Genomic DNA, 27,256 nt, shown 5'->3' on the forward strand with positions numbered 1-27,256 from the left:
GGTAAAAAATGCCAACCTATGTATTTTGCTTCCAAAACAGTCCATTTGTTGCTGCTGTTGGAGGATTCTATTAACATTAATGAAGGAGGATTACTCTATATCCATAATAAAATTGCTAAAATTATAAGGTGTTTCTTACAAGCTAACTTTTGAAGAAAGTTTAGAAATTAAACAGCCTATTGTTGGTTCTATAAATATCCTCTCCAGCCCAAACAATTGTTATCAAATCACACAAAGCACAATGTAGTATTTCTACAGAGGAAATCCAGATGGCTAGAAATTCTTGTAGATGACATTGTCCATGATCCAAAATGAATGGGAAATCAATAACTGAGGAATATTGTTAGACTCTATTACCCTCGTTATATATAACATCTTGCCAAACTGTATTTCATGGGACCAAGCATTACATCCATCACCCTGAAATGTGAAACTGGTGATCTTTGGTTCTCTTGTTTCTCTACTTTTCATTCTCCCCTTTTGATATGTTGAAGAGGAGAAATAAAACTGAGCTTAATGTCTGTCAGGCTTCCCTGAGGCTACTGATGTAGTTCTGATAACAATAGATTAATTATATTAAAGTTCATTAAAAAGTCATAAAGCAGACAAAGTCCAAGGCATCAACAAAATGCCTTCTGATTTCAAATGATCTAATGTTGATATGTGGGGTTCTTATCTTTTGCCATCAACAAACACTGTTTTACCAGGCCCAAAAACACAAGCATCATCGCTATGTGCAGAACAGGTATCCATATATAAAACAAATTAATGCATTCTTCTCCTGAAATCTGTTGCCCTATCATCCTAATTGACTCTTCTCAGGTGATTGGCAGATGCTTTTAAAGCATCTTCATGGCTGTATTATAGACCACAGTGTCCTTTCTAGTTTGGTTTTCGGCACACAGTTAGCACATTGACCACACATTGAAAGAAAATGTTCTAATTTGCAAATATGTTCAGTTAGGAACAGTCACAATACACATAGAATTTTTTTACTTAAAGTAATCAATTGATAGTGTTCTTCACACAAAACTTTGTGAAGTTCTTCAGAAACTCAAAATTCTTTTATATTTTTGCAGACGAGGATACACATTTGTCCAAAATCCTTAAGCCCTTGACTAATCTGATCAGCAAATGTACGGTGCACTGTCCACTCAAATCATTTAACAGCCAAATTTAGCTCAGTGGTGAACGATTAAAAAGAGTGTACTTGAGTTACGTGAGGTTGTCAGTGGTAATAGTAAAAGGGAAGATCAAGTAGCGAAGGTACCTTAATTGCAAAAGATGGACTCTTTTCATTTTAGCAAATGCAATGGTGCCATATGTAAATCATGAATATATTCTGCATTTTACTTTGGGGAGGATGTACTGTGTTATTTTGTAATTAATGTTTAATGAGTCCTTTGCTCAAAATAAACAATCATTTATTGACTGAAATATGGTGCGATACAAACATTTTAAGGACAGTCCATGAAATCTTCCCTGTGAACTAATTTCCTACTTGCTTTCTGATATCAATGAATTGTATCAGATTGACAGGTTTTGGACTTCAGCTGACTGCCCTGCACAATGTTAAATGTTTTTCAATAAGTCAGCTGTTTCCATTCATCTGAACCCCTATAAAATTCCATTCCTGAAAGGGCTCCAAATTCTCGGGACTTCCAGATTGCCCAGGGTAATACAAGATGATAAGTAAAGTAGTAAAAGATATTCACCTTGGTTTAAATTTGGTGTCCGAGGGTGAAAGGAATGTTGCAGGTTCATAATCTCCACTAAAGTTCTCAATAAAATCAAGTTTGTAATTAAAAGCTCAAGAACCTAGATTACTACTCTGATTTTCCTTTTTCATCCATTGAAGAAAATTCTCCATCATTATTCCAACAGATGTTCTGGCCACACAGTAATTTATGCAAGAAAATTCTGACATTTCTCTTAAAGAAGAATACCACAGATTCTGCAGATTTTCAGAAAAGCTATTAAGTGCTCTTTACAATTAGAACTAGGAAGAAAATACTTTTCAAGGGCCAATAAATACAAAACACCTGATTTAGAGTTTGGTAGATACCAGACATTTGCTGAAAAGCTGCAGGTATTCCATCCGCCTTTTAAGAGTGCATAGAGGTACATGCATTCTAAACAGGATGGTAGGGACATTTGCCACTTTATGGAAGATGTCCTGCATCTACCAAATGCCAATCCTCCCCTAAATCTTAAAAGGACCATCCATTAAGAGATATGATTCAATACATCTCAAAACCCCAGCTGGCACCATCAAGCAAAACAACGTTCTAGAATGCTTATTTATGCCGATTGTTGGAGATGCAGGACTGCCTTTTCACTACACTGGATGGTACCTTTTGACACTAAAGTCAGTGTTTTCGTTAAAAACAAAACTATACTAAGCTTTAAAACATAAGTATTTTGTTGTGACTTTGATACCTCAGAAGGTGCTTCAAGTGGTATCTTCAAAAAACGTATTGCAACCTAGCAAGACATTGAGACCCTGAGACATTCTGGTTGTATTAAAAAGATAGTGACCTTTCCATTTTCATCTATGACCATTAATACTTCCTGCAGACATGAGCCATATTTGATCTTATAAAATGTTTGGTGACTGCAACAACTGCCAAAGTACCGGGACACCTTCATTTTTTTTTGCTCAAAACCACACTATTGACTGTTTTTATGGTACAAGTAAAAACAAGATTAATTTTAAACACAAATGTTACATAGAGGGGTTCTTATGAAAAACTTTGGTAGTGTAGGTATAATTGAAATTCATAAAGATGAAAAATCTCATTAAATTAACTTTTAAGTTATTTTCACAATTACTAAAGAGATCAAACCAGGTTTCACTGTTCACCACAGTGTTGTAGAGAAATATTTCAAGAAAGTTGTTTCCCTAGCCCACTGACTAGTTGGCATTCAGCTTTTTGTTGCTTAGACAATTATGATATTCCTGTCAGGCTGGATCAAAGATAAGTGGCATTCCCCACTACTGTAAATTTAGTTTCAGAATTTCTCTTTTGGGGATCAGTGGGGTGTGATTGATTTCTTCCTGTAAGCAGAAACGTTTTGAGGCATGGGCAAATTGGGCTCTGACCCAGGGCCCTAGCCTTTCAGGGTGGCACTCTGATAGACCCGGCTCTGTTATGCAGAGTTTTGCCCTGATGACCTTGAATAATTCTTTAACAGATTGTTTTAAATACTGTTTTCCTTTCATTTATTTTAAATGTGAATGGCGTGTGAGTCTATAACAGATATTTTGCAGAGAAATGTGTGTTTATTTTTTTATGCAACATCCATAAAAAACTTGTAGATCAAAACAGGACCTCACATGAGAAATGGGAGGGTCTCGTATAGATTATTTGCAGTGGATAAGTGCACAGCTGCTGTGTTGTGGTATTGGAAATGCACGTCATTAGCAATATTAGATGCAAACACATTTAGAACTTGTAGAATGTGTCTGTGCACTGTCAGTAACCTAGCCAAGGAGGGCACGAAGGAGCTGAAATTGAATCATAAATTCAAGCTGTTCCGAACATGGCCCCCAAAATACATTTGGCCCAGGGCTCCCAAAATCCTTAAGATGAGCCTGCCTCCAAGATGTCTGTTTCTGAGCATCCCTTTGTCGTTCACTATGGGGACAGGGACTTGTTGAAGATTAAAAAAAGAAAAATGTAGCACTACTGGCCAGAAAAGGGGTTGCCCATCAAACTCCAGTAATGCTGTATCTAATGCATTTCTCAGCAGTCTCTCTTGCTGTGGCTGATGTGCATATGCCTTTTGATGGCATCTACTAAACCACTGCATTTGTTTACAGTGCTGAGTTTACACATTACTGGAGCCTTCAATACTGTGGATGAAAGGCATCCAAGAGTGCATGCCGTTTTCCTTCTGACAAACTGTCACAGGTGTCTACAGTAAAGATTTTGAGGGTTTTACTGCAGAAATATGCAGTGCTTTTTTGAGGGTCCTTTACAAGTATGTTCAGTTGGTTGCTTCATCTGAGGTACTTCTTCAAAGACTGAAAAGCTGCATCCGAAGAGACTTTTGCAAAGGTCTGAAAAGACCATTGTTGAGACATGCAGTGCTACTTGTAAGAGATCTTGGTGGAGGGGTGCACCTGAGAGTGTGCACCTTTTTTGCTTTCTTGTACTGTGGCCTTGCAGCACTGTTTGAATGGATGATCTTGGGGTTTTCTTCTTTGAAAACCTTTATTGTAATGTCCATGCAGAGGAAAACGGTATTATTAGTTTTCACTTATTATATATATGCTGTTGTCTCACACACTAATGCTTTTTCCTTTCTCTTTCAGGAAGATCATGGATTCTGGGGATCTGGACTTCTACCAACATTCCAAGGTGTGCTCCAACACATGCCGTAGTACCAAGATCGACCTATCTGCGGCCCGCGTCTCTCTGAGCAGCCAGTCTTCTACAGAGTATATCCCTATCACTCCTGTCTCCACTGAAGGTGTGTTATGCTCAAGACCACTGGTATTATGTTGTAGCAAAGGACCAAATTAGGCAGCAGGGTTTACTATAGTATCCAGCAAGCAATAGGACATTGTACCAGTTTCCTTTAAAAACAGCTCTAAAGAATAGCCTAGTAAATTTCATATTTATAACATTTATGCGTCATTAGGTGGTACTTCAGAAATCAATGCGCAAGACCTTAAAAAGAGATTTTTGTGATTATTTTGTGTGAGGGTTTGTGATTATTCCCAAGTCTGACTACCTTGTTGCATTAGCTTCATCTTTCAAAACAGTGTCTGTGATGTGAGCATGACCCTGTGTTAATGGGGAAAAACAATATTGACAAAGAAAGAGTTCATTCTATCCACTTTGGCTGGTTGAATTACATACAAGTATGTAAGTCCATCAAATGGAGGCGTTCAAAGCAACGTTGACACCACAAAAAATGTCTGGTTACAGCAGTCAGCTTCTGGATGTGACCTTTTGCAAAGTGTCTAGTCAGGAATTGCACTCCGTGTGTTGCAATTTTAAACTTTTGGAGCGTCCAAGCTAAAAACCAATTTTTTTCCAATAAAATCTGAAAAAAAGTATGCCAAAGAAGATGGTTTGTGCAGTGAGTGCGACAAAATCATATTATAAAAACGCCATAGTTGCACAGTCGTGTTTTTTCAGTGTCTTTGGCTATTTTCCTCATGCATTCATCAAACCCACCGTCCGTGAGTATTCAGTATTTTTCGCTTGGATTGTTTTCACATGTAAATTCTTTTTAGAGTTTTACGTCTGTGCTCATAAAATAAATAGGAAAATCAATTTGGTCTGCTATCTGGCATCAAACATAATGTTCTAATCAATGCTTTAAAAAACCCATTTGCATTGATTTTTGTGAAATTACCTTTACCATAATTTCCTTTCATTTCCCTTGCCACGTGGACACACTTCATTCTTTCAGTATAAAAGGGAAAGCATTAAAAAACATATACATTTTTTAATTATGCATTTATATTTTTGTTGCTATCACGAGCCACCAAAAATGAAACCTTACAGCATACATTTCTGTGAACAAAGTTATCTAATCTCATTCGATCAATACATCATAGAGACTTTTTTTTGCTGTCTAGATTTTAATAAGTTATTTTATTGCTTGAGTGTTGAAAAGCAACACCGGAATACTTGAAGATCATCAAGGGGCAGACCAGTACTTTCTCAAAGCTCTATGCCATAAGTGTTCACTTGTCTGTGTTTCCAAATTTCAGAGGAGGTGAGGTTCTAAGTTGTCAAACTTTCCCAGTTCAGATGTTAGACGTACAGTGTGAACTGGGGGAAACTCTCATCACGTTCTTTTCTAGTACTTTTCGAAACTGGCTTTCACTGGCTTCTACGGATAGTAAGATGTTCAGCTGAAACTGTTAGTCTTCTATTAAGAAGCCAGGAACTTGGTGTTATCAATCTAACTAACCTTTCTTGCACGGCCCCTTTAATTTACCAAAAAGAATCTAATTGGTCTATACCACTTAATATGCTTTTCCATTAGCTTCAGTAGGTAGTCAGTGACCATTTAATTCAGCAAGAAGAATTCTCTTGGTGTACCATCTTCAGATGCTTTCCAATAGCTGGTATAGGTAGTCCATGGGAATATTGTCAATGTAGAATACACCACGATGGAAAAACACAATCCATCAACATCAAGGTTCAAGCCAAATCCTTGGTTCTTAAGAGTGGTCTCTTCCTAGCTCTTCCACTTCTTAGGCATGGTCCTTTGGTGATTTTTAGGCCTCTAGTGGAGGAGATGATTAGCACACTTTACATATTTCAATATACATAATTAATATGAACCCAGAATCGTTGACCATAGAAGCCTGACTTCTGGATATGTGCATTTAAAAGTCTCACCAAATTGTATGTTATTGTTTAAGGGAAACTCCAGCAAGAATGGTTTATTTAAGAATGTCCATACATCAGATATCATTACTTAAAAAATGAAACTATTACATTTTCTAACCTCCAACATGAAAAGGCTTAGACGTAATGTTTCTGATGACAAGTGAGGCAAATTGTTTTCTGTGGTAAGAGGAGGGTTTTGACTGACTCCCGAACTAAAGTAGGAAACCAGGCTTCTAATGACGAAAGCATATCCATAGAAGTAGCAAATGTGCATTCTTAAAGGCCTAACAATGTGAGGGTAAATCGCCTTCTGCAGAAGGTAAGCAAAAAAGACACAAATGTAGACTTGGCATCACAAGCAGGTAAAGGAATATAATGTAAAAATACCTTGCTAGGTTGAAGCCACTTAATGTGTTGTAAGCCTTTGACTTTTAATCTGTGCCCCTAAAGAGCAGGCGTGAGGATCAAAAAAGAGGTCAGCTGCAACAGGCATTAAACCAGGTAGTTGAAACAGGATCAAGGTCAAATGGATCAGTAACACAATCGTAAAGTACACGGCCAAGATAACTAAATGTTGCCATCCTGCAGGGCTGCTTTTAAAGCGAAATCAAGGATGATGTACCCTCTGTCAATCGAATGTGCAAAGGCACCTTCCGTTGAGCATTCCATGCTTTCATGGGCTATGTTCCTGTCTCCTAACTGTACCCCAGGGAGCGTGCGTTGGGGAACTCAATGATATTCAATAATTTTCTCTGTTTAGCTTCTTACACAAAGTTGCCATACTTGTGCCTCTGCCCAAGCTCCCCTAAGGAGTTATGTCCCGAATATAAGGAAATATCAGAAAAAGTTATTGTAGGAAGTTGGCTCTGTATGCACTATTTCAAAGTAAGGAATAGTATGCACAGAGTCCAAGGGTTCCCCTTAGAGGTAAGATAGTGGCAAAAAGAGATAATACTAATGCTCTATTTTGTGGTAGTGTGGTCGAGCAGTAGGCTTATCAAAGGAGTAGTGTTAAGCATTTGTTGTACATACACACAGGCAATAAATGAGGAACACACACTCAGAGACAAATCCAGGCCAATAGGTTTTGTTATAGAAAAATCTCTTTTCTGAGTTTATTTTAATAACCACAGGTTCAAATTCTACATGTAATATCTCATTTGAAAGGTATTGCAGGTAAGTACTTTAGGAACTTTGAATAATCACAATAGCATATATACTTTTTACATAAAACACAATAAGCTGTTTTAAAAGTGGACACAGTGCAATTTTCACAGTTCCTGGGGGAGGTAAAGTATTGTTAGTTCTTGCAGGTAAGTAAACCACCTATGGGGTTCAAATTGGGGTCCAAGGTAGCCCACCGTTGGGGGTTCAGAGCAACCCCAAAGTCACCACACCAGCAGCTCAGGGCCGGTCAGGTGCAGAGTTCAAAGTGGTGCCCAAAACGCATAGGCTTCAATGGAGAGAAGGGGGTGCCCCGGTTCCAGTCTGCCAGCAGGTAAGTACCCACGTCTTCGGAGGGCAGACCAGGGGGGTTTTGTAGGGCACCGGGGGGGACACAATTCCACACAGAAAGTACACCCTCAGCAGCGCGGGGCGGCCGGGTGCAGTGTGCAAACAAGCGTCGGGTTCGCAATGTAAATCAATGGGAGACCAAGGGGTCTCTTCAGCGGTGCAGGCAGGCAAGGGGGGGGCTCCTCGGGGTAGCCACCACCTGGGCAAGGGAGAGGGCCTCCTGGGGGTCACTTCTGCACTGAAGTTCCGATCCTTCAGGTGCTGGGGGCTGCGGGTGCAGGGTCTTTTCCAGCCGTCGGGATTTTAGAGTCAGGCAGTCGCGGTCAGGGGGAGCCGCGGGATTCCCTCTGCAGGCGTCGCTGTGGGGGCTCAGGGGGGACAACTTTGGTTACTCACAGTCTCGGAGTCGCCGGAGGGTCCTCCCTGAGGTGTTGTTTCTCCACCAGTCGAGTCGGGGTCGCCGGGTGCAGTGTTGCAAGTCTCACACTTCTTGCGGGGATTGCAGGGGTCTTTAAATCTGCTCCTCTGGATACAAAGTTGCAGTCTTTGTTGAACAGGGCCGCTGTTCTCTGGAGTTTCTTGGTCTCTTGGAAGCAGGGCAGTCCTCTGAGGATTCAGAGGTCGCTGGTCCTGGAGAAAGCGTCGCTGGAGCAGGTTTCTTTAGAAGGCAGGAGACAGGCCGGTAGGACTGGGGCCAAAGCAGTTGGTGTCTTCTTTCTTCTTCTGCAGGGGTTTTGAGCTCAGCAGTCTTCTTCTTCGGTAAGTTTCAGGAATCTAAATTCTTAGGTTCAGGGAAGCCCTTAAATACTAAATTTAAGGGCGTGTTTAGGTCTGGGGGGTTAGTAGCCAATGGCTACTAGCCCTGAGAGTGGGTACACCCACTTTGTGCCTCCTCCCAAGGGGAGGGGGTCACATTCCTATCCCTATTGGGGGAATCCTCCATCTGCAAGATGGAGGATTTCTAAAAGTTAGAGTCACTTCAGCTCAGGACACCTTAGGGGCTGTCCTGACTGGCCAGTGACTCCTCCTTGTTATTCTCATTATCTCCACTATTATCTCCACTAGCTGGAGTGCCCTGTGGTGCTGGAACAAAGGGGGTAAGCCTTTGAGGCTCACCGCCAGGTGTTACAGCTCCTGCCTGGGGGAGGTGTTAGCATCTCCACCCAGTGCAGGCTTTGTTACAGGCCACAGAGTGACAAAGGCACTCTCCCCATGTGGCCAGCAACATGTCTCGAGTGTGGCAGGCTGCTAGAACCAGTCAGCCTACACGGGTAGTTGGTTTAAGTTTCAGGGGGCACCTCTAAGGTGCCCTCTGGGGTGTATTTTACAATAAAATGTACACTGGCATCAGTGTGCATTTATTGTGCTGAGAAGTTTGATACCAAACTTCCCAGTTTTCAGTGTAGCCATTATGGTGCTGTGGAGTCCGTGTTTGACAGACTCCCAGACCATATACTCTTATGGCTACCCTGCACTTACAATGTCTAAGGTTTGGCTTAGACACTGTAGGGGCACAGTGCTCATGCACTGGTGCCCTCACCTATGGTATAGTGCACCCTGCCTTAGGGCTGTAAGGCCTACTAGAGGGGTGACTTATCTATACTGCATAGGCAGTGTGAGGTTGGCATGGCACCCTGAGAGGAGTGCCATGTCGACTTACTCGTTTTGTTCTCACCAGCACACACAAGCTGGCAAGCAGTGTGTCTGTGCTGAGTGAGGGGTCCCCAGGGTGGCATAAGATATGCTGCAGCCCTTAGAGACCTTCCCTGGCATCAGGGCCCTTGGTACCAGGGGTACCAGTTACAAGGGTCTTACCTGGATGCCAGGGTGTGCCAATTGTGGAATCAAAAGTACAGGTTAGGGAAAGAACACTGGTGCTGGGGCAGGGTTAGCAGGCCTCAGCACACTTTCAATTCAAAACATAGCATCAGCAAAGGCAAAAAGTCAGGGGGTAACCATGCCAAGGAGGCATTTCCTTACAGTTATTGGTTAACTATCTTCAAAAAGTCATTGGGATTGAAGATGGGGAACCCTTGTTAGGGAAGATCCGAATCTGGATATGGATGTGACACAACATTGAACTCCTGTTTGTATCGGTTCCACTGGTTTTGCTTCTATAGGAGTTTTTGAGGTTCTGGCTTCCGTACATCTGATTAACTAATAAAGAGCAGCATCCTCTGTTAAAAACAATATTTACCTTTTATTCCACGCTTATACCGCATATTTAAGGTTTACTCATTGTTTAATAAATTCATGCAGTATTCCTTTAATTCATGTAAGTACCTTCCTTGGTTAGTCTCTTGATTGCTATACCAGAGAAACACAGGCTATGAATTTGTTTATGCATTTACTTATTCGAGGATGCCAGGGCTAAGACCAAAATTGAAGAAAAGATGGCTGAAAACCTATCATTAAATGACAAGAAAGATATAGTTGGGCACATCATGGCAGAGTTAAACCACAGGAACACCCCCAGCCACTGAAATTTGCAAAGTTCATGGAAATGATTGCCCAAAAAACGGTAGTTAATAGTACCACATAAGACTTGGGATACTCATTTCATGTTTGCAATGATGTGATTGTCTCAATTGCAGACCCATACATTTCAGTGCCAGCTTTAACCCTTGAGTTGGGCAGAAAGTACATTTGTCCAAGTCTTTGATCTTGACAGTTAATCTAGGTGACACTACACACATGTTCTTAATAAACATTTGAAGGCAATTTTATAGAATATTTAGTCATCAACGGGATAGAATCAATAAAAGTAAGTTAGTTAGGAAGTGAGGATAATAGGAAGTCACAGTCTCTTGGTGTCTGGACTGAGTAGAGATGTCTTAATATAATAATTATGCCCCCTGAACATGGCCTCTATTCCAGTTTCGTCCAATAATTGTTACGGACTGTCAGTTTAAAAAAATGCATGAGGCTGAGGAGACAGTAAATCAAAATTATGCATGACAGCACTATTGTAAATGATTAAGAAGGGGCGAAAAGGGTGAGTAGGTCTAGAAAGCATGGAACAAGTTACTTCAAACTACTCAACCTAAAGTGATGAAGACTGACAAGAAAATATTTAATAAACGGTGGGCGGCATGTGCAATCTACAGTCTCTGGAATGAAAATCAATGAACTGATAGGTACATACATTAGTTCCATTGCCAGAATGACACTCCACATATGGAGTGACTGATACTAAGGAAAACACCAGGTTGCACGTCCGATTTTATGGATCTCATTTATAGATATTTTTGCTAATGTCCTTTTCTCTAGAAATAGTAGAACAGAATCTCAGTTCTTGATTAACGGAAGATGTAACAAAATATCATGTTATGCAACACAGTTAACATGGAGTTGTTCCTACAGTGTTACAAATTATTTTCTTGCAGTGAACTTCAAAAACAAGTGCTTTCAAATGTGACTGTAGGGCCTTTGTAGAACAATAAAGCCAAGTTTCGCCAGATCCCAAACCTCATGTCAAAACTTATATTTCCCTTAGGGAGACCCCAATGCTATATACTTTATCAAACATGGTTCTGAAAAAGAAATAATACAATCATATTAATTGGTCTTGCATCACATGCTGTAAAAGGATCTGGTCAGAGCAGTAGGTGAAATAATACGAAGTAACTTAAAAGGCACGCTGTGTCATACTGTATCAAAGAAGCACTGCGGCTGCTCGACTTGATCCGGTTCTCTTGACCCACCTGGCCTGCTCTGTTCATCAGGCCTCCCCGTGGTCCCTGGCCCACAGTGTAATGGTGAGAAGGAGTCTTGATGCTAGGTGGCTTTTTTTTCTTGATCGCAGCAAGCTGGCAGGTAGGACACCGGCAAAGGTGCCAGGAGGTGTGGGATTGCAGAGCCAGGCGGCTCGAAATAGCAGGCTGGGTAGCAGCTGGCGTGGCTGGATTTCGGAGGCCACTAGAATCGCGCCAAGCAATTCCTCACACTTCTGTCTGCTTGGGTCGAGCAGACAGAAACAACTGCAGGTTTTGACGAGCTGCAAGGAGTTAGTCCCGGCAGTGTTGGGTTGAGTCCCGCTTGGCGCAGAAGTGACCAGCACAGTGTATGGTGCAGCATACAAAGCGGTGATGTCCCATACCATCCTCTGCTTCTCTGCCTGTTTGCATCAACCCGAACATTGTTCCTCAGCATATTTCACTTACTGGATTCTCAGACCAATTAATACGTGGTAAGCATCCCTCCTTCTTAAATTACACATGGTGACCCTCCAGCACCTGGCAATTACATTGTTTGCCAGTGTGACACCTCTGAACACCTCTCCTACCCCTTCACAATAACATTCATAAGGATTGCAGTCTACCAAGACAGCCTTCTATAGACAATGACATCGGGTAAATACATGACAATGCCCCCTAAGACAACTGTCCACAGGAAGAAGAAGCAACAGCTGGAACTTTCTACTGGAAATGCAAAGTTAACAACAGTTCAGGGCACAGGTAGCCTGATTTCTCAAATATCATGGATGTTTGTCAAAAATACAGACAATCTGAACAAGTTCACTTTCATCAAGGACCCTTCTGCTGTCATCTTCTCAAGCACAAGTAATCTATTGGGGTTACCAGAACTCATAATTCAGCTCTCAGATAAAGAAGACTTGAAATAAAATAAAAGTGACTTGGTATCTGAAATCCACAATAATCCTCAACAACAGCTGCCTGTTACCACACAGCCACATTCTAACTGAGGGGATGCTGGCACATTCCCAGCACTGTCTCAAACAGTTGAAAAAGATGTCTTAGAACACAGATTTTCTCAGTGCTCTCAATGTTTATCCAGTTAATCATCTCGTCAGGAACCAAAATGGCACCATTTAAGCTACAATATAGTGGATTCTAACTGGAATGTATTATGTATTGCTCAGATTCACTCGGCTCCACTTAAGAATACCCAACCAAACGTCCCAGTTAAAGTAGCAAATCTTAAAGCAACAGCAAGCACCTCAAATCAAACAAGGGTATCCAACTCCATCTGGTCAGTGGATCATAATAGGTCACATCCACTAGTCAATAACATTGAACTATACCATGTCTTCAGCAACCATCTCGAGGTTCAGGCCTGCTTAAAAAATAATTCCAAATTAGAACCCTTAGACCAATCCCCACATGAACAACTTCTTGACGACTTAGCCAGTTTTTTAAGGCCAATGCTATATCACATCACGGTAAAAATATGTCGCAACACCCTTGTCTAATTTCTAACATGGACACAGCCGCAGCAGAAAGAAGGCTGAAAAAGAGACCTAAGTGACAGCAAGGCCCCATATAGCTTGTCCATCTTAAACCAAGACAGTGTTTCAAAGAACTCCTGGGCTAACCTACTCTACAAGCCTCTGTAGATGTCCTGAACTATCAGTCAAAGAAATTAGATGTACAAGTTGATTTTCTGAACATACTAGCAGCCTTTCTATTATGCATAGATACAAAGTCTGCTGCCGTAGGTCATTGTTGCTGATGGTGTTTGGTCAGTGGATTTGTAAGATTTAGGACAGGTGTTGATGAAGGTCTGGACTTTGTGGGTGGTGGTTACTGTTGTCCTCCAGGCTTCTGCTGAATACAGAAGGACTGATTTTACCTTGGTGTTAAAGAGTGTGATCTTGGTTTGCAGCAGTAGGTCCTCGGAGCCCCAGATCTTTTTTAGCTGAATGAAGGCAGACCTTGCTTTGATGAGTCCTTCCTTGAAGTCGGCATCTGTGCCACCTTGCTTGTCTATGACACTGCCCAGGTAGGTGAAGGCCTCAAACTCTTCCAGAGCGTTGCCTGCAAGAGTGACTGTAGTTATGCTGGCATATTAGCCTTCAGAATCTTGGTTTTTCCTCTGTGGATGTTGAGGCTAGGGCATGCTGATGTGACTGCCATATTGCCAGTCTTCTCTTGCATCTGCAGATGGATATGGAAGAGTAGGTCCAAGTCACCTGCAAAGTCCAGATCACCAAGCGGCGTCCAGGGTGTCCATTGGTTCCCATTTCTTCTTGATGTGGATATCTTTATGATCCTGTTTATGGTCAACAGGAAGAGAAAAGGCAAGAACAAACAACCCTGGTGGACTCCGGTCTTCAGTTGGAAGGCTTCCACAAGTTGTTCTACAAGGACTATCTTGCATGTCATTCCCTTGTAAGAGTTCCTGATGACTCTTGCGAGTTTATCTGGCACACTGTAGTGGCGGAGGAGTTTCCAGGGGATCTCTCTATCCACGCTGTTGAATGCCTTCAATTAAGTTATCATGGAGGAGAGAGTTCATTGTATCAATTGCTCAATGATGATGCATGGTGTTGCAATCTCTCTGTGCAGGATCTTTGTGGAAGTCGGTTTGCTGGTCTCACAACTTTGTGTCGACTTGTTCCTTCATTCTGTTTAGGATGACTCTTTTGAACACTTTTCCTGGGGTTGATAGAAGGGTTATCCCTCTGTAGTTTGCACAGTTACTCAGGCCACCTTTCTTGGGGATCTTGATGAGATGTTCATCCTTCCAGTTTGATTGCCCGGTTTCCTCTTCCCAGATCCTTCTAAATATAGGATAGAGCATGTCGACTGATGTTTTAATGTCTGCCTTCAGTGCATCTGCAAGAATGGTGTCAGGTCCTGCTGCCTTCCCATTTCTCAGATGTTTGATGGCTTGCCGTATTTCTTCCTTGATTTGTCTGCTGTAGTCGATTGGCAAGTCCTTGTCAGCTGGCTGTATGTGTGATGGAGACTGCGGCACGGGCCAGTTCTGCAGTTCTTGAAAGTGCTCTCCCCATCTTCGTTGTTGGCCTTTAGTATCCATGATTGTCTTCCCAGCTTTGTCTTTAGAAGGTCCTTTCTTGCTTACTGTATCTGCTGGAGAGTTTCCTTGTTATTTCGTCGAGTTCTTTTAAGTTTCTATGGCTATCTGCTTTCTGGGCTTCTGTGACAAGATCATTGATGAATCTTCTCCTGTCTCCTCTCACGCTTCTCTTTGCATCCTTGTTGGTTGTGGGTTATTCGCCTTGGGCTTTTGCTTTTTTCTGCCTTTGTTCGGCTGGTATTGATGGCAGCTTTCTTTTCCTTTCTCTGTTGGATTTTGTGGAGAGTCTTGGTGGAGAGCCATTCTTTAAGTTGGTGTTTACAAAACTGCTGGCCAAAAACCATCAGCAACAACGGCCTATGACAGCAGATTTTCCAACTCCCTGCTCATGAAGAAATCCTGAAAAGACCCTGGGACTGCATAGGTCACATTCTACGGAAGCCTGCATCAAACATCAGCAGGCAAGCCCTGACCTGGAACACTCAAGGGAACTGGAAAAGAGGAAGGCCAAGAAACACCTGGCACTGAGTCCTTGAGGATGACTGCAAGGAGGTGTGTTACACCTGGAGTCAGATGGAAAGAAGAACCCAGGACCAAGATGGCTGGAGAGTCCTGGTAGATGGCATATACCCCAAGAGGGGTAGCAGGCATACATAAGTAAGTATAGATACAAAATTTGAAGTCATAAATAATGTAATCATTTGCGCCGAGGCACTTACCTTCCTTCACCAGTCAACTGTACCTGTGGTCTAGTAATTGATAAGCTAAGCACCCTGCCAGATATCTTGACACAGTTGTCGGATGATTAAAAACCAAGCTCCACACCCCTTGTTTTTTAATCTACCAAGTCAAGAAAAGAGGGGTAACATTCCCACGCAGAGCCAAGATAAAACATCGGCATCCGCCATCAATACACATTCACCAAAGGTCGAAGCCATTTGCACTGTAAAGAAGATGCCGATTAGACCAAATGTTTTATGCCCAATTAATAAGTGTTAGCCAACAACAAGGCAAAATAGCAAATAGAAATCAAGAGACAACAACTGCAAGGGAAGGCATCCAACAGGATGCTGACCCACTGCCACCAAATGTGCAGAAGGGCTCACCCACATAAAAAGGCAAAAAAAGCTAAGAAAAGGAAGAAGTAAAGGAATGAATAATGCCAAAGTAAGGGATAACGTACGTGACATATACCCAGTTTTCGAGAAGACATTGAAAAGGCCCTTCACAACTAACCAACAAACAAGTAACCTGCTAGTAGCAGGGAGTACCCACATCACTTCCATAATTGGAAATCTAAACACTGCTTCTTACACCGGTGATACAGATGCATCTAGTAAGAACTTAGCCATAAACCATCAAAATGATCAACAAGCTCTCTTGGAATCGAAGACAAAAATAGAGAGCCAAACCTTCCTGATTTTAAAGTATGTTGCCCTTTAGGCTCAGCAAATCTAATTCAAATAGCCATTAATAGTAATACACTTAAGTCATCATGTCAGATAGATATGCAAATGTCCAAAATAAACAATGACAGTAAGATAAATCATTTAGCAGAAAAAACACTGTCATCCAAAATATACAACACATGCCCTCTAGTGTGGACCAAGGCAAGTTAAATAGATCTTCTGTTCCTGTCCTACTATCACACCAGGAGGTTCGATGAACAGTACCTCAAACGAACAGGGTGAAACAAGGACTCTCCCATACACAGAATATGACTCCAAAGGGCAACACAATACATTGGATAGAGGAAACATTCTGAAACTACAGGGAGCATTGCCCTTGTTGGCTAATCTTACTACCAGGGATATAATCTCAGTGAAATATTTGCCATCGTGCAAGAATAATTCAAGTGAAACCACCCTTGTTGATAGGGCCTCCCCTGCCAAAGCAGCAAATAGTACTAAAACATAATTTTGACTCCTGGGGGATTACTGTCTCCCTTTATACTCAGCCCCGTTATATTTACTGGGAAATTCCTCAACAAATACTACAATGAGATATCAATCTTGTGTGTATTCAATACTTAAACAAGCAACTGGCCCAAAAGAGTGGAGAACGAACAGTGTTGCCCTAACACACTCTTTCCCAGTGGATGCAAAGGGAGCTTAGAGTGAACGGAGCTGGCTCCCACTGGCCCTAGAAAAACCCTTAACCTCTTGAAGTGCAAAATAAAATCTAAACTAGAGGATGGAAAACCACTATTGATGCAGAAGAATTATGAGACTGTGGCTCTTCAGGAAACGTGGGCAGTGACTCATCTACCAATTACAGATTACACACACTATAACGCTTCTGCAGTTAAACAACATAAATAGAGAAGACCAAAAAGAGGCCTCATCATGTATGTATCTCTATCATTACACATTGAAGTAGACGTTCAAACAGAAATTTACCATGGAATGCAAGTGCTGAAGTTAAAGAACTGGTATAAACAAGGAAAGTCATCCATAATTTTGGTTAACGTCTACATCCATCTGGATCCGGTCATGAAAAGAGACCTTACAAGGAAAACAATAACACTTGTACAAGATCTTATGAATCATATTCTAATGCTGAGTATCCTCCTAAGCAGAGACTTTAATATGAATTTACTTCACAGACATGAAGAGGAGGACCTCCTGACAGCCCAAAATCTACATTGGGAAGTTTCTTCCCAACAAATAAGGAACTACACCCGCAGTGACAAAATAGGCAAATACTTTGCAAATGAACTTGAATATGCAAGCATGGGGATGTTAAATTGTAGAACTGCACTTGACACCCCACCAAACTTTACTCATTATGAGACAAGCTCACAATCAATTATTGGCTGTTCCTTGGTATCACTAAATGTATGTCTTTTGTTTAAATCATTTAACATAGAAATGACCACTGAGAGCGACCACCTTCCTCAAGTTGTGGCATTTAATCTAGTCTTACCCAGGCACCCTGAGGCAGCAAAAAAACGTAGAGAGCCTGTACACTGTTCATTACAAGCGCATAAAATGTACAGATCGTTTAATAGTCGAGCTTGTGATCAGAGCGGATGAAATAATAAGCAAATGTGAGCACAACACAGTGACCCTGTTCAATCCTGAGAAGCTTTTTGTTTAACACTCATCACACCTTATAACAAGGACAACTTTGGTACAAGTAATAAAACGACCTTAGCACAAGTGTGTGGCCAGAAGAAAACTCCACTGGCCTGCAGACTAGCTAAACTGTAACTAAACCAAGCCTTACAGACTTTAAGTAAGTCGACACCCACTACCCACATCCTCAACCAATTGAGAAGCATTAAAAATGAGTTTAAGAGACAGCAATGGGAGCATAGGAGAATTCAGCCAGATGCCTTCTGGGGAAATCTAATTTATGTCAGCAGACAAAGAAACTCAAAAGGTCATGGAAATTCAATTTAAAAAACAACTAATGTCCCAATTAACGCAAACATACCTGAGGACGTCTGGGACACTTATTTGATTGAGGAATTGGCTAGGAGGCCTTCCACTACATGTGACGCACTGCAAGACCGATTCAATACATCTGTGGTAGCTAATGAAGAAATAACCTCAGGCCTCAGATGTTTAATACAGAATAAACACAGTGCTCCAGATCTAGGGGACCAGCAGAACTATCTTCTATTTCATAAATCCAAAATAACAAAAACCATTTCACAAGCGAGGTGGGACGGTGCCTCCGGTCCTAATGCTATCTGCCATATATACAGAACATTCTTCGTTTTGGGCGGGCAAACTAACTTCCCTGTTCAGCTATATATCCATCACAGGAATAATACCTGATGGGTGGCGAGGATCCATAATAAACCCAATATTCAAAGGTGGCGAGAGGTCTAAACCACAAAACTATTGTCTCATAGCACTGTTGGAGAACGAAGCTTAGTAGTTTGCATCGTAATTACTGGCAAACTTGACAACGTGGTCCAGCACAAGTAACATTGTTCCCTTAAACCAGACAGGGTTCTTGAGTGGTACGGGCACGCTTACAAACATTCTGGCTCTGGCAAAACAAAATTGCCAGTCAACTTATGTTTCCTTGATTTTAAATTGGAGTTCGACTGTGTGGATCGCAGAAAACTGTGTGCAAAGCTCGTCAAATGGGGCATTCCATCATCCCTGCTGAGTGCAATTCAACAGCTCTCCATAAATGCCTGGATTAGGATACAAATAGGAACTGGCTCTTGCCTTTCCAGGAAAATGATGACCAATCAGGATGTTAAGCAGGGATGTGTGCCAGCAGCGTCTCTGCTTAATCTTTCTCTGGCAGATCTGGCGAAAGTACTTGACTGGACAAGCTGCCATTCCCTACAGTTAGGCTCATTTCCTTTAAATCATCTACTGTACGCGAGCAATGTTTCCCTCTGCGGTTTTGTTAGAGTTGGTCCCCTGTGTCTGATACATGCGTTATTCATTGATGCTTGTGATAATGCAATGGAAACAGAACCAAGATGAACGTTAGGACTATTTCAAATCGCACTAAGCACCTTGCAAAGTGGGCATTAAACAAACAGCCTCTTGACTGTGGATACATACAAATATTTGGGCGTCCTGATAGATGACAAAGGCCTTTTTCTCCCTCAAAGGCAATTACAAATAAAAAAAAGAAACTTTAATAGAAGCCTTCTGCCGCTTTATAATAATCAAAAAGGCCAGAGTCTTCAGCCGATGCTAACAGTCATCAGCAAAATGCCTTCCAACACTCACTTATGGTAGTGAGGTCCTTCAAGGTGGAGACCCAGCTTCCCTTGATGGTTTAGTTACTAAGGCATATGGACAAGTCTTTAAGATCCCTGATCACTGATTCGTCTAGAATTTGGCCTTACAAAGCAAACAATAGCCAGACAGTGTGCCTTTGTAAGCACTCCAGTGAAAATACCCTTAAGAAACCACCCTGGTCACCAATAGCCAGTTCCCCAACGACGACCTTCAAACCTTTCCTTGAAAGTGCAATAGCAACAATGCAAGTCAAAACTTTATGGGACCAGTCATTACCATACACGACCTTCAAAAGTGTTTTAAATAAATGCATGAATAAAAATCTGTGTCTGAAAACTAAGTATGACAAAAAGATCACACACATGGATGCTGATCAATAGTTACAGATAGCTTAAACCAGCACCTTTCTTCTGTTCTATATATTCATCATTAATGAAGCAGAAATGCCTAATCCTTTGGCGTGGCTCACTCCCTTCTCCGGCAGAGAAACCATCCTGGTCAGTGAAAGAGGCAGCGCACCTAAGGAGGTATAATCCGTCTGGTCTGTATTCACCCCTACCTAAAGAGAGCTGGTCAAGACTTACTGAGAAATGCCCTAAGCTCCAGAGGCATCCTAACTTGTAGGCAGGCTATTATTGCATGCTTTTCCATACTGAACTGTCGGTTTATTACATTTCCTACCAAATTTCAACAAGTTCTGGCCACTAGGCGTAGTGAAGACTGTACAAGCTCTCGGGTTCATACTGAAATGTAGATTGTTACACGTACCAACTATTGTTTATAATCTTGTAACAAGTTATTATTTTGCTATGGTTTTAATTAACTGATGCAAATAAAAATAATTGAATATACAGATATGTTTTGTCCTGTATGTAAAGGCTTGTCCAACAGTCTTCAAGTGAGACATGAGTTATTTTCTGCATATAAATCCTGCTTGACAGATTCTATATAAGATATGTTATTTGATCATATATGTGGGCCTTATAGGCCCCCTTTCAATCGCTTCAGAATATTTACACCAACTGTATTGTTACTGGAAGCTGCCTCTAGCAATTATACCAAGTATGAAGGAATGTTCCCACTCTTCAGGTACTATGGCATAACTTTGACAGTACATTTTCTGATCTATGCACGTAGAATCACTGAGGGAACCATTAAGCATTCTTTTTTTTGTGGAATGCCCTTTAGGTAATAAAAATAAATAGGAAAAGATATTGATGTATCTTACACAGTTTCCCGACAGCCACACGTCCAGGAGTACCAATATGCCAGAAAATGTTGATGAGGTGACTGAATTTAACGCTTTCGAGAATATTATATATAATAGCCAACAAGAACACGAGTTGTTATTCCCACCTTTCTCATGTGGGAGGTATGATATTGAAATACTAAACATTTAGGAAGACAGCGTAGTTAGAGAGATCACCATCGATTCATTTAATGGAGAACAATGTTTACAAAAAGCAACTTTTCATTATTTTAGGGCCTTGAAGAAGCACATCATCGGGCCAATTTTTACTTTTCTGATTGGTTTAATTCTAACATCCCTACGTTTCCAAAGCATGACATAAATCATAATAATGGGAGGTCAAGACTTTACAGCAACTAACTGAACTCTGAGTGAATAGGAAACAAGCAGCCTTTGTTACCTGTTGTTTTTCTTCTTTTACAGTGAATGGATCTCCAGCAACCATTACTATAGAAACATGCGAGGATTCAAGTGAGTGGGCAACAGCTATTGCAGGTAAGAACTGCACTGGGTAGACCAGGTGCATTGTTACTGGTGTTGTGTAGAAATTTGTGTCAGTTTCTTCTCGAGCTTACTGTTCAGTTGTTCCACCCAATAAGGATTCACTGTCTCAAAGTACCCCTTTACCTAAACAGAATGAGAGCACAGTGGCCACAAAGTGAACGATGAGATATGTCAGTAAATAACACTGAGCTACTATTTGAACGTTCATTATATTGAAGGTTTGCTTTGCTTAAATGATCTAGAAAGATGTCTACTATTATAAACAAGATAAGTATTTATTTTATTCAGTGTATTAAATCATTCTACACATACAATTTAATGTGTCCTAGAAATCAAAATCTGTACAATATTAACAGCTAACAGTAAATCTCCAGAGATCGCTAAACAGTTGGAGCGATTTCAGGATAATTACGTTCAAGAAAACTTTGCAATAACTCCAGAAATAAAGTTAATCTAATTTTAGCTGCTGTCAAGTGAGTAAATGGTCGGCAAAACTCAGTCGGATGTTGATTCTTAAAGATAAGCTAGTGAAGCCCACTGCTATGTGTGTGTTATAACATTTATAACTTCAGAACTGCATGGCTTCTCATGACTTATGTTGTCCGCCAGATTATTTTTGAGACCCCAATTGAATGTCTTTGTGCAAAAGCAAAAAACACAAAAATGCTCCTGAGGGAACCATTTAGTATAACCAGTTGTGATAATTCAGAAAGTGTTGGTTTCAGAGGATTCGACCAACTAATAGAAATGAATCAAGTATAAAAGCAATAGTAGAAATTAGAAATAACATACCATTTGTCAAATGTAACATACTCTATATTCAGTTTCAGTTTTTCGATACTAAATATTTTCCACTACTAATAAACATATGTATTACCTAGTGGTGGTCGCCACTAAGTGGTTATAGTTAGGACCAAGTTTCTATAGAAAGAGCGTATTTTTGTTTTGTGTGTATATATATATATATATATATATATATATATATATATATATATATATATATATATATATATATATATATATACACACACATACATACATAGGGGACAAAAAAACAGCACACACTGACACATACCAAAAGTTTCATAAATGCAAAGGTCATCAAAATTAGTGTCACAAATAAGTATAATTCTTCCTGAAAAGCAATACCGTCCGTAAAGACTCGTATCTTACACAATATTAGCACTCTAATGATGTGGAATGAACTCCATCACTTTAGACTCCTGTGTCAACTGTACGCTGTCTTATCTTCAGGACCATGTGTCAAGATGAAGAAACAGCCAAACCACGACACTATAATCCATGATTTTCTGCTGCTTGTTACAACAGTTCGGTAGACAGTAGTAGACAATGTCAACTCATGAAACGTAAAACATGACCAGCTATTCTGAATCCTCTTGGGGAAATGGGCTGCCTAATAGGGCCACTCAGGAATATCAATCACTTCATCAACACTTCTTTTCTTATCGATCACGTGTACCACCACAGTCCAAATTACAGAATGCGCTGCATAAATGTCTCTGTCTCCTTGAACATAAATTACTCAAATTTCTGTGCCTTCATGCTTCATCTTGGATAAGATCATATCACAATTTAAAGCCTAAACTTGAACAGGGTGGACACTGCACCTCCTCCCATTTACATCAACCATGTATCTAATTTTTAGGTGAATCCTACCAGACAGCACAGCTGTCTGGTTTGCTAATGACATCTCCGGGACATTCGGAAAGCTTCCCTGGGAATGCTTCCGCCTTTTGCTTGCCATTGGCCTTGTGGTTTATAACTCACATTTGCTGGCTCTATTTGTTTTAGGCTATCCATCTTGGATTTGTACCTTCCGTAGCCAAGGCCATATTTACTGTATTCTTCCACCAGGGCTTGATTTCTGTAAATAGGACTTTAAATCTTGTGTCACTTTTGCTATGCATTCAAAGACAGAGGTCAAATGGCAGGCTCTGTCTTCCAGAGAGCTTGCTGTTTATGTTTCTTTCTCTGACTTCAAAGTGAGAGGATTTATGTGACAATCATGCTGGCTACTAGGGGTGTACTTGAGGAAGGCTGTACAATGTGATTTTCTTTCTAGCACACAACAAAATGTAAATGTCTGTAAATGAACTGTGCAAATATTTCAGAATAAATCGAGATTAGAAAAACCCAAGAGAACTACATTTTTGGTAATTCTGAAGTGTGTTGGAACAAATATTTTAATACGATCAAAACAAATCAAAGCACCAGGTGTTGACATTTCCACACATTATTGTTCGTGCGCTGCATACTTTTATCAGTAAAATTGCATGTCTCTGCAAATGTAATGGTCATTTCAATTGAAGATGTGTTGTCTGTAATGGTAGTATGCTACTACACCATGCATACTTCACTTAACCCCCACACCACTCCACTACAGTCTACTCTGCAGCACTCCGCACTATGCCCCTCCACTCCAGGCCTCTCTACTCTATACCACTCTATTCTATGCAAATGATCTCTACCCCTCCTACTCTACTATGTATCACTGCACTCCTTGCCACTGCACTCTACACGACTTCACGCTGCAGCACTCCACTGTGTGCCACTCTACTCTGCAACATTGCACTCCATCTCACTGCACTCTGTGCCAGTGCATTCTACTCTGTACAACTCCACTCTATGCCAGTGCCCTGTATGCCAATCTACTCTACACCACACTCTAATCTATTCTGCTCTCTATGCTGCTCTACTCTACGTCACTGTACTCTATCCTGAAACAATCTACTCTGCACCACTGCACTCATTGTCACTCCTCTCAGTTTAACTCCACTCAGCACCACTGCACTGTACTGTGCGCTAATGCACTCTAAGCCACTTTACTCAAAACCAATCCACTCTATGCCACTGCAGAATACCCTAACCACAATTCATGCCACTGCATTCAGTGCCACTGACCTCTTTGCCACTGCACTGTATGCCAATACACTCCATACCACTTACTTAAAACTACTACACTCTACACCAGTGCACTCTACACCTATGCGCTCTATGCCATTCTATACACACTACTTCATTCTACAACACTCTACTCTGTGTCACTGCACTCCACCCTGCACCACTGTACTCTAAGCCACTCTGTCCCATTGCACTCTACACCAATCCACCATATATATCAATGCACTGTACGCCTGTGATAAACCAGGGCTGATTGCAGAGTCCCCCTGACTTGCTGCCCCCATTTGTCACTTTTTGATGGTGCTTTCCTGACTCTGATGGTGCCCTGGATACTGCTAACCAGTCCCAGGGCCTGTGCTTTCTGTAAAATGAGTATGCAAGTTAGGCTAATTATAATTGGCTAAGTCAACCTACCTATATGTCCCTAGTAGATGGAAGGGCATGTAGGTTTAGGGACCCCGGCACAGGTGGTGCACCCATAGGTGCACTGCTGAAGTGCCCAGTGTCATTTTAAAGGCAGGCCTGCCTTGCTGGCTGCTTTCTAACTAAAGTTGCCTGCAAATTCCACGACATTGGAATTAGAAGTAGTTCCAAAGTCTTAAGCCACCTTATTTTTACTTATAAGTCACCCCTAAGGTGCCCGATGTGCCCCTAGGGCTGGCTGCCATGTAACTATAAGCAGGGACCTTATAAAAATAGTTTTCTAAGCCCTGGTGAGGTAAAACAGCCAAATTCATTTTTTTCCTCACTGTAGTGAATGGCCTCCGTAGGCTAAAATGGGGAGACTTTATTTTAATTTATAAAGTCTCCTTAAGTGTCAGATATCTAAAGTTTGGTATCAAATGCATTGTTATAATAAATCCCACAGTTTACAATTGTTGGATTTAATATAACTTGTGCAGGTAGAGAGTTTTAAACTCTACCTAAAAGGTTGCCAACTTTAGCACTGTAGTGCTCTGCTCTGATTGGCCAGCATCTGGCAGCCTGGCCAGGCTTCCTTGATGAGTTATGAAGTGGCCTGGGCTGAACACAAAGATGTGCTTGGGGGAGGAGATCTTCCCTCAGCAGATGGAAAAGCAGGAAGGGGGAGGGCTGCCAAACTGGTCTTCAAAGGCAGGGAAGGACATTTGGAGCAACCCAGCACCTCCCTCACATCCTGCAAACCCAGACAATTAGATGCCCCCTGATTAGATTAGGAGAGGGCAGAGGAAGGGTGTGTTTAAGATTCTTTGCCACACCAGTGTGTGGGCTCAGCCAGATTTAACCTCCAAAAATCAGTTTCAGCCATGATGGATTTTTGAAGCATGTTGCTCACTGGGATTGATTTTTGCCACACTTCCCAGGAAGTGGTCACCACAGGGGCAAGGATCCTGCACCTGATTGGAAAACCAGGAACCCCCGGTTTTTCACCTAGGAGCAAGGATAAATATGGCAGAGCTGCACCCACACCTCAGATCCCCACCAGATCCCTACAAGGAAGAACATCGGAAGAAGAAGGATTTCCCTGCTGGACCCCTGACCTGCACCTGGACACTGCACCCTGGAGGACTGCACCAGCTGCACACTTGGGCTCCACCACATGGAAGACTTTGCCTGAAGGAGGGACTCCCTGTTTGCTACAGGTACAAAAGAGCTACCCGAATTCCCCTGCATCAAGTCCTGCAAGCAGAGCCCAGCTGACCAGCGTCCAGTGGCCATTGGAGGAATCTGACCAGGAGCATTCTGGGAATAGTAGTCCAGACTCCCAAGGAGCAACTCAGAGCTTCTGGAACCGTGGACACTTCAAGGACCCAAAAAGGACACCTGGAAAAAGATCCAGAAGTTTGGAGACGTTTGGAGCAACTCCATAAGTTGAAGAGGTGCATTGTGGGAGTTGTAGTCCCAGACCCCAAGAGGCAAACCAGAGCCACTGAACCCTTGGGTGGTGATGTGGAATACTTTCTTGAATCAAGAAACACTACTGAAAGTAAGTGTAACAGTGTTACCTCGTGGGTGGCCTGAACTCTGGACTTTGTTCCTTTCTAGTGTGACCTTTTTTAACCCTTTGAGTGCTAGTTGCTTCTATGCGCTAGTAAACATTAATTCTTACAAAATTCATATCTCTGGTTCCCCTTATCCAATGTTAATTGTTTTGGTGTCATTTTAAAGATAAAAATATAATCTATTTTTATAAATTGGTGTCAGATGTTTATTGTGTTTTTTGTTTTACATATTTACTGTTTTGTGATTTTTAAATGCTTTAAATATTTGTCTCCTAAGTTAAGCCTTGTCGCTTGTTGCCAAGCTACCAAGGATTGAGCTGGGTTTAATTTATTGAGATCTAACTGGATCTAAGTGGAGGTTAGTGGCCTATTGCTAAGGGTAGGTACTTACTTGCCCTTACCAATAAACCATTTTCCAATAACACCAATGCCCTCTACACTTCTTCACTCTACTGTATGCCACTTTAATATACTGTTCACCACTGGACTGAATGATACATCACTTTATGCCACTTCACTCTACATCACTCTAATCTACTGTGCACCACTACACTGTATGACACTGCACTCTATGGCACTTCACGCTACGCCTCTCTTCTCTACTCTGCACCACTTCACTCTACGCCAGTGCTCTGTACCCCACTCTATTCTTCAACACTGCACTCTATGCTGTACTTTATGCCACTGCACTCTACAGTGCTCCACTCCACTCTACTCTACTCTGAAACAGTCTGCTCTGCCCCACTGCACTCTACACTGCTCTAATGCACTCTGCACCACTCCACTCTATGCCACTGCACTCTACACCACTCTGCTCTGCATTACTCTACCCTACGCTACTATTCTATGCCACTGCACGCAACCCTGTACCACTCTATGCCACTTCACTCTACTCTGACACAATGAACTCTACATCACTGCACTCTGCGCCACTGCACTCTGCGCCACTCTGCACTACTCTAAAGCCCTGTGCTCTATGCCACACTGCTCTAAACTACAGCAATCTACCAATGCCCTCAACACCACTTCACACAAAACCAATGCACTCTACGCCAACTACTCTGCACCACTGCAGTCTTCACCACTATATTATACTCTGCAACACTCTGTGCCACTGCACTCCATCCTACTGCATACTACACCACTCAACACCATTGTGCTCTTTTACTGCGCCCTGCACCACTCTATTCTGCTCTGCACCACTCCACTCTGCACCACTCTACT

The 27,256-nt window shown here is 41.6% G+C and overlaps 1 protein-coding gene across 4 annotated transcripts in view; it reads left to right on the forward strand.

Moving 5' to 3' along the window:
* The window catches only part of GMEB2 (glucocorticoid modulatory element binding protein 2), a 136,640-nt gene that overhangs the window by 64,694 nt on the left and 44,690 nt on the right, over positions 1-27,256 (forward strand). For all 4 annotated transcript variants that reach the window (XM_069243284.1, XM_069243282.1, XM_069243283.1 and 1 more), the window contains 2 exons: positions 4,319-4,476; positions 21,048-21,119. In XM_069243284.1, the coding sequence (XP_069099385.1) occupies positions 4,319-4,476; positions 21,048-21,119 (230 nt within the window). The remainder of the gene's footprint in view (positions 1-4,318; positions 4,477-21,047; positions 21,120-27,256) is intronic.

This window comes from Pleurodeles waltl, chromosome 7 (genome assembly GCF_031143425.1).
Source record: "Pleurodeles waltl isolate 20211129_DDA chromosome 7, aPleWal1.hap1.20221129, whole genome shotgun sequence".
Lineage (NCBI taxonomy): Eukaryota > Metazoa > Chordata > Amphibia > Caudata > Salamandridae > Pleurodeles > Pleurodeles waltl.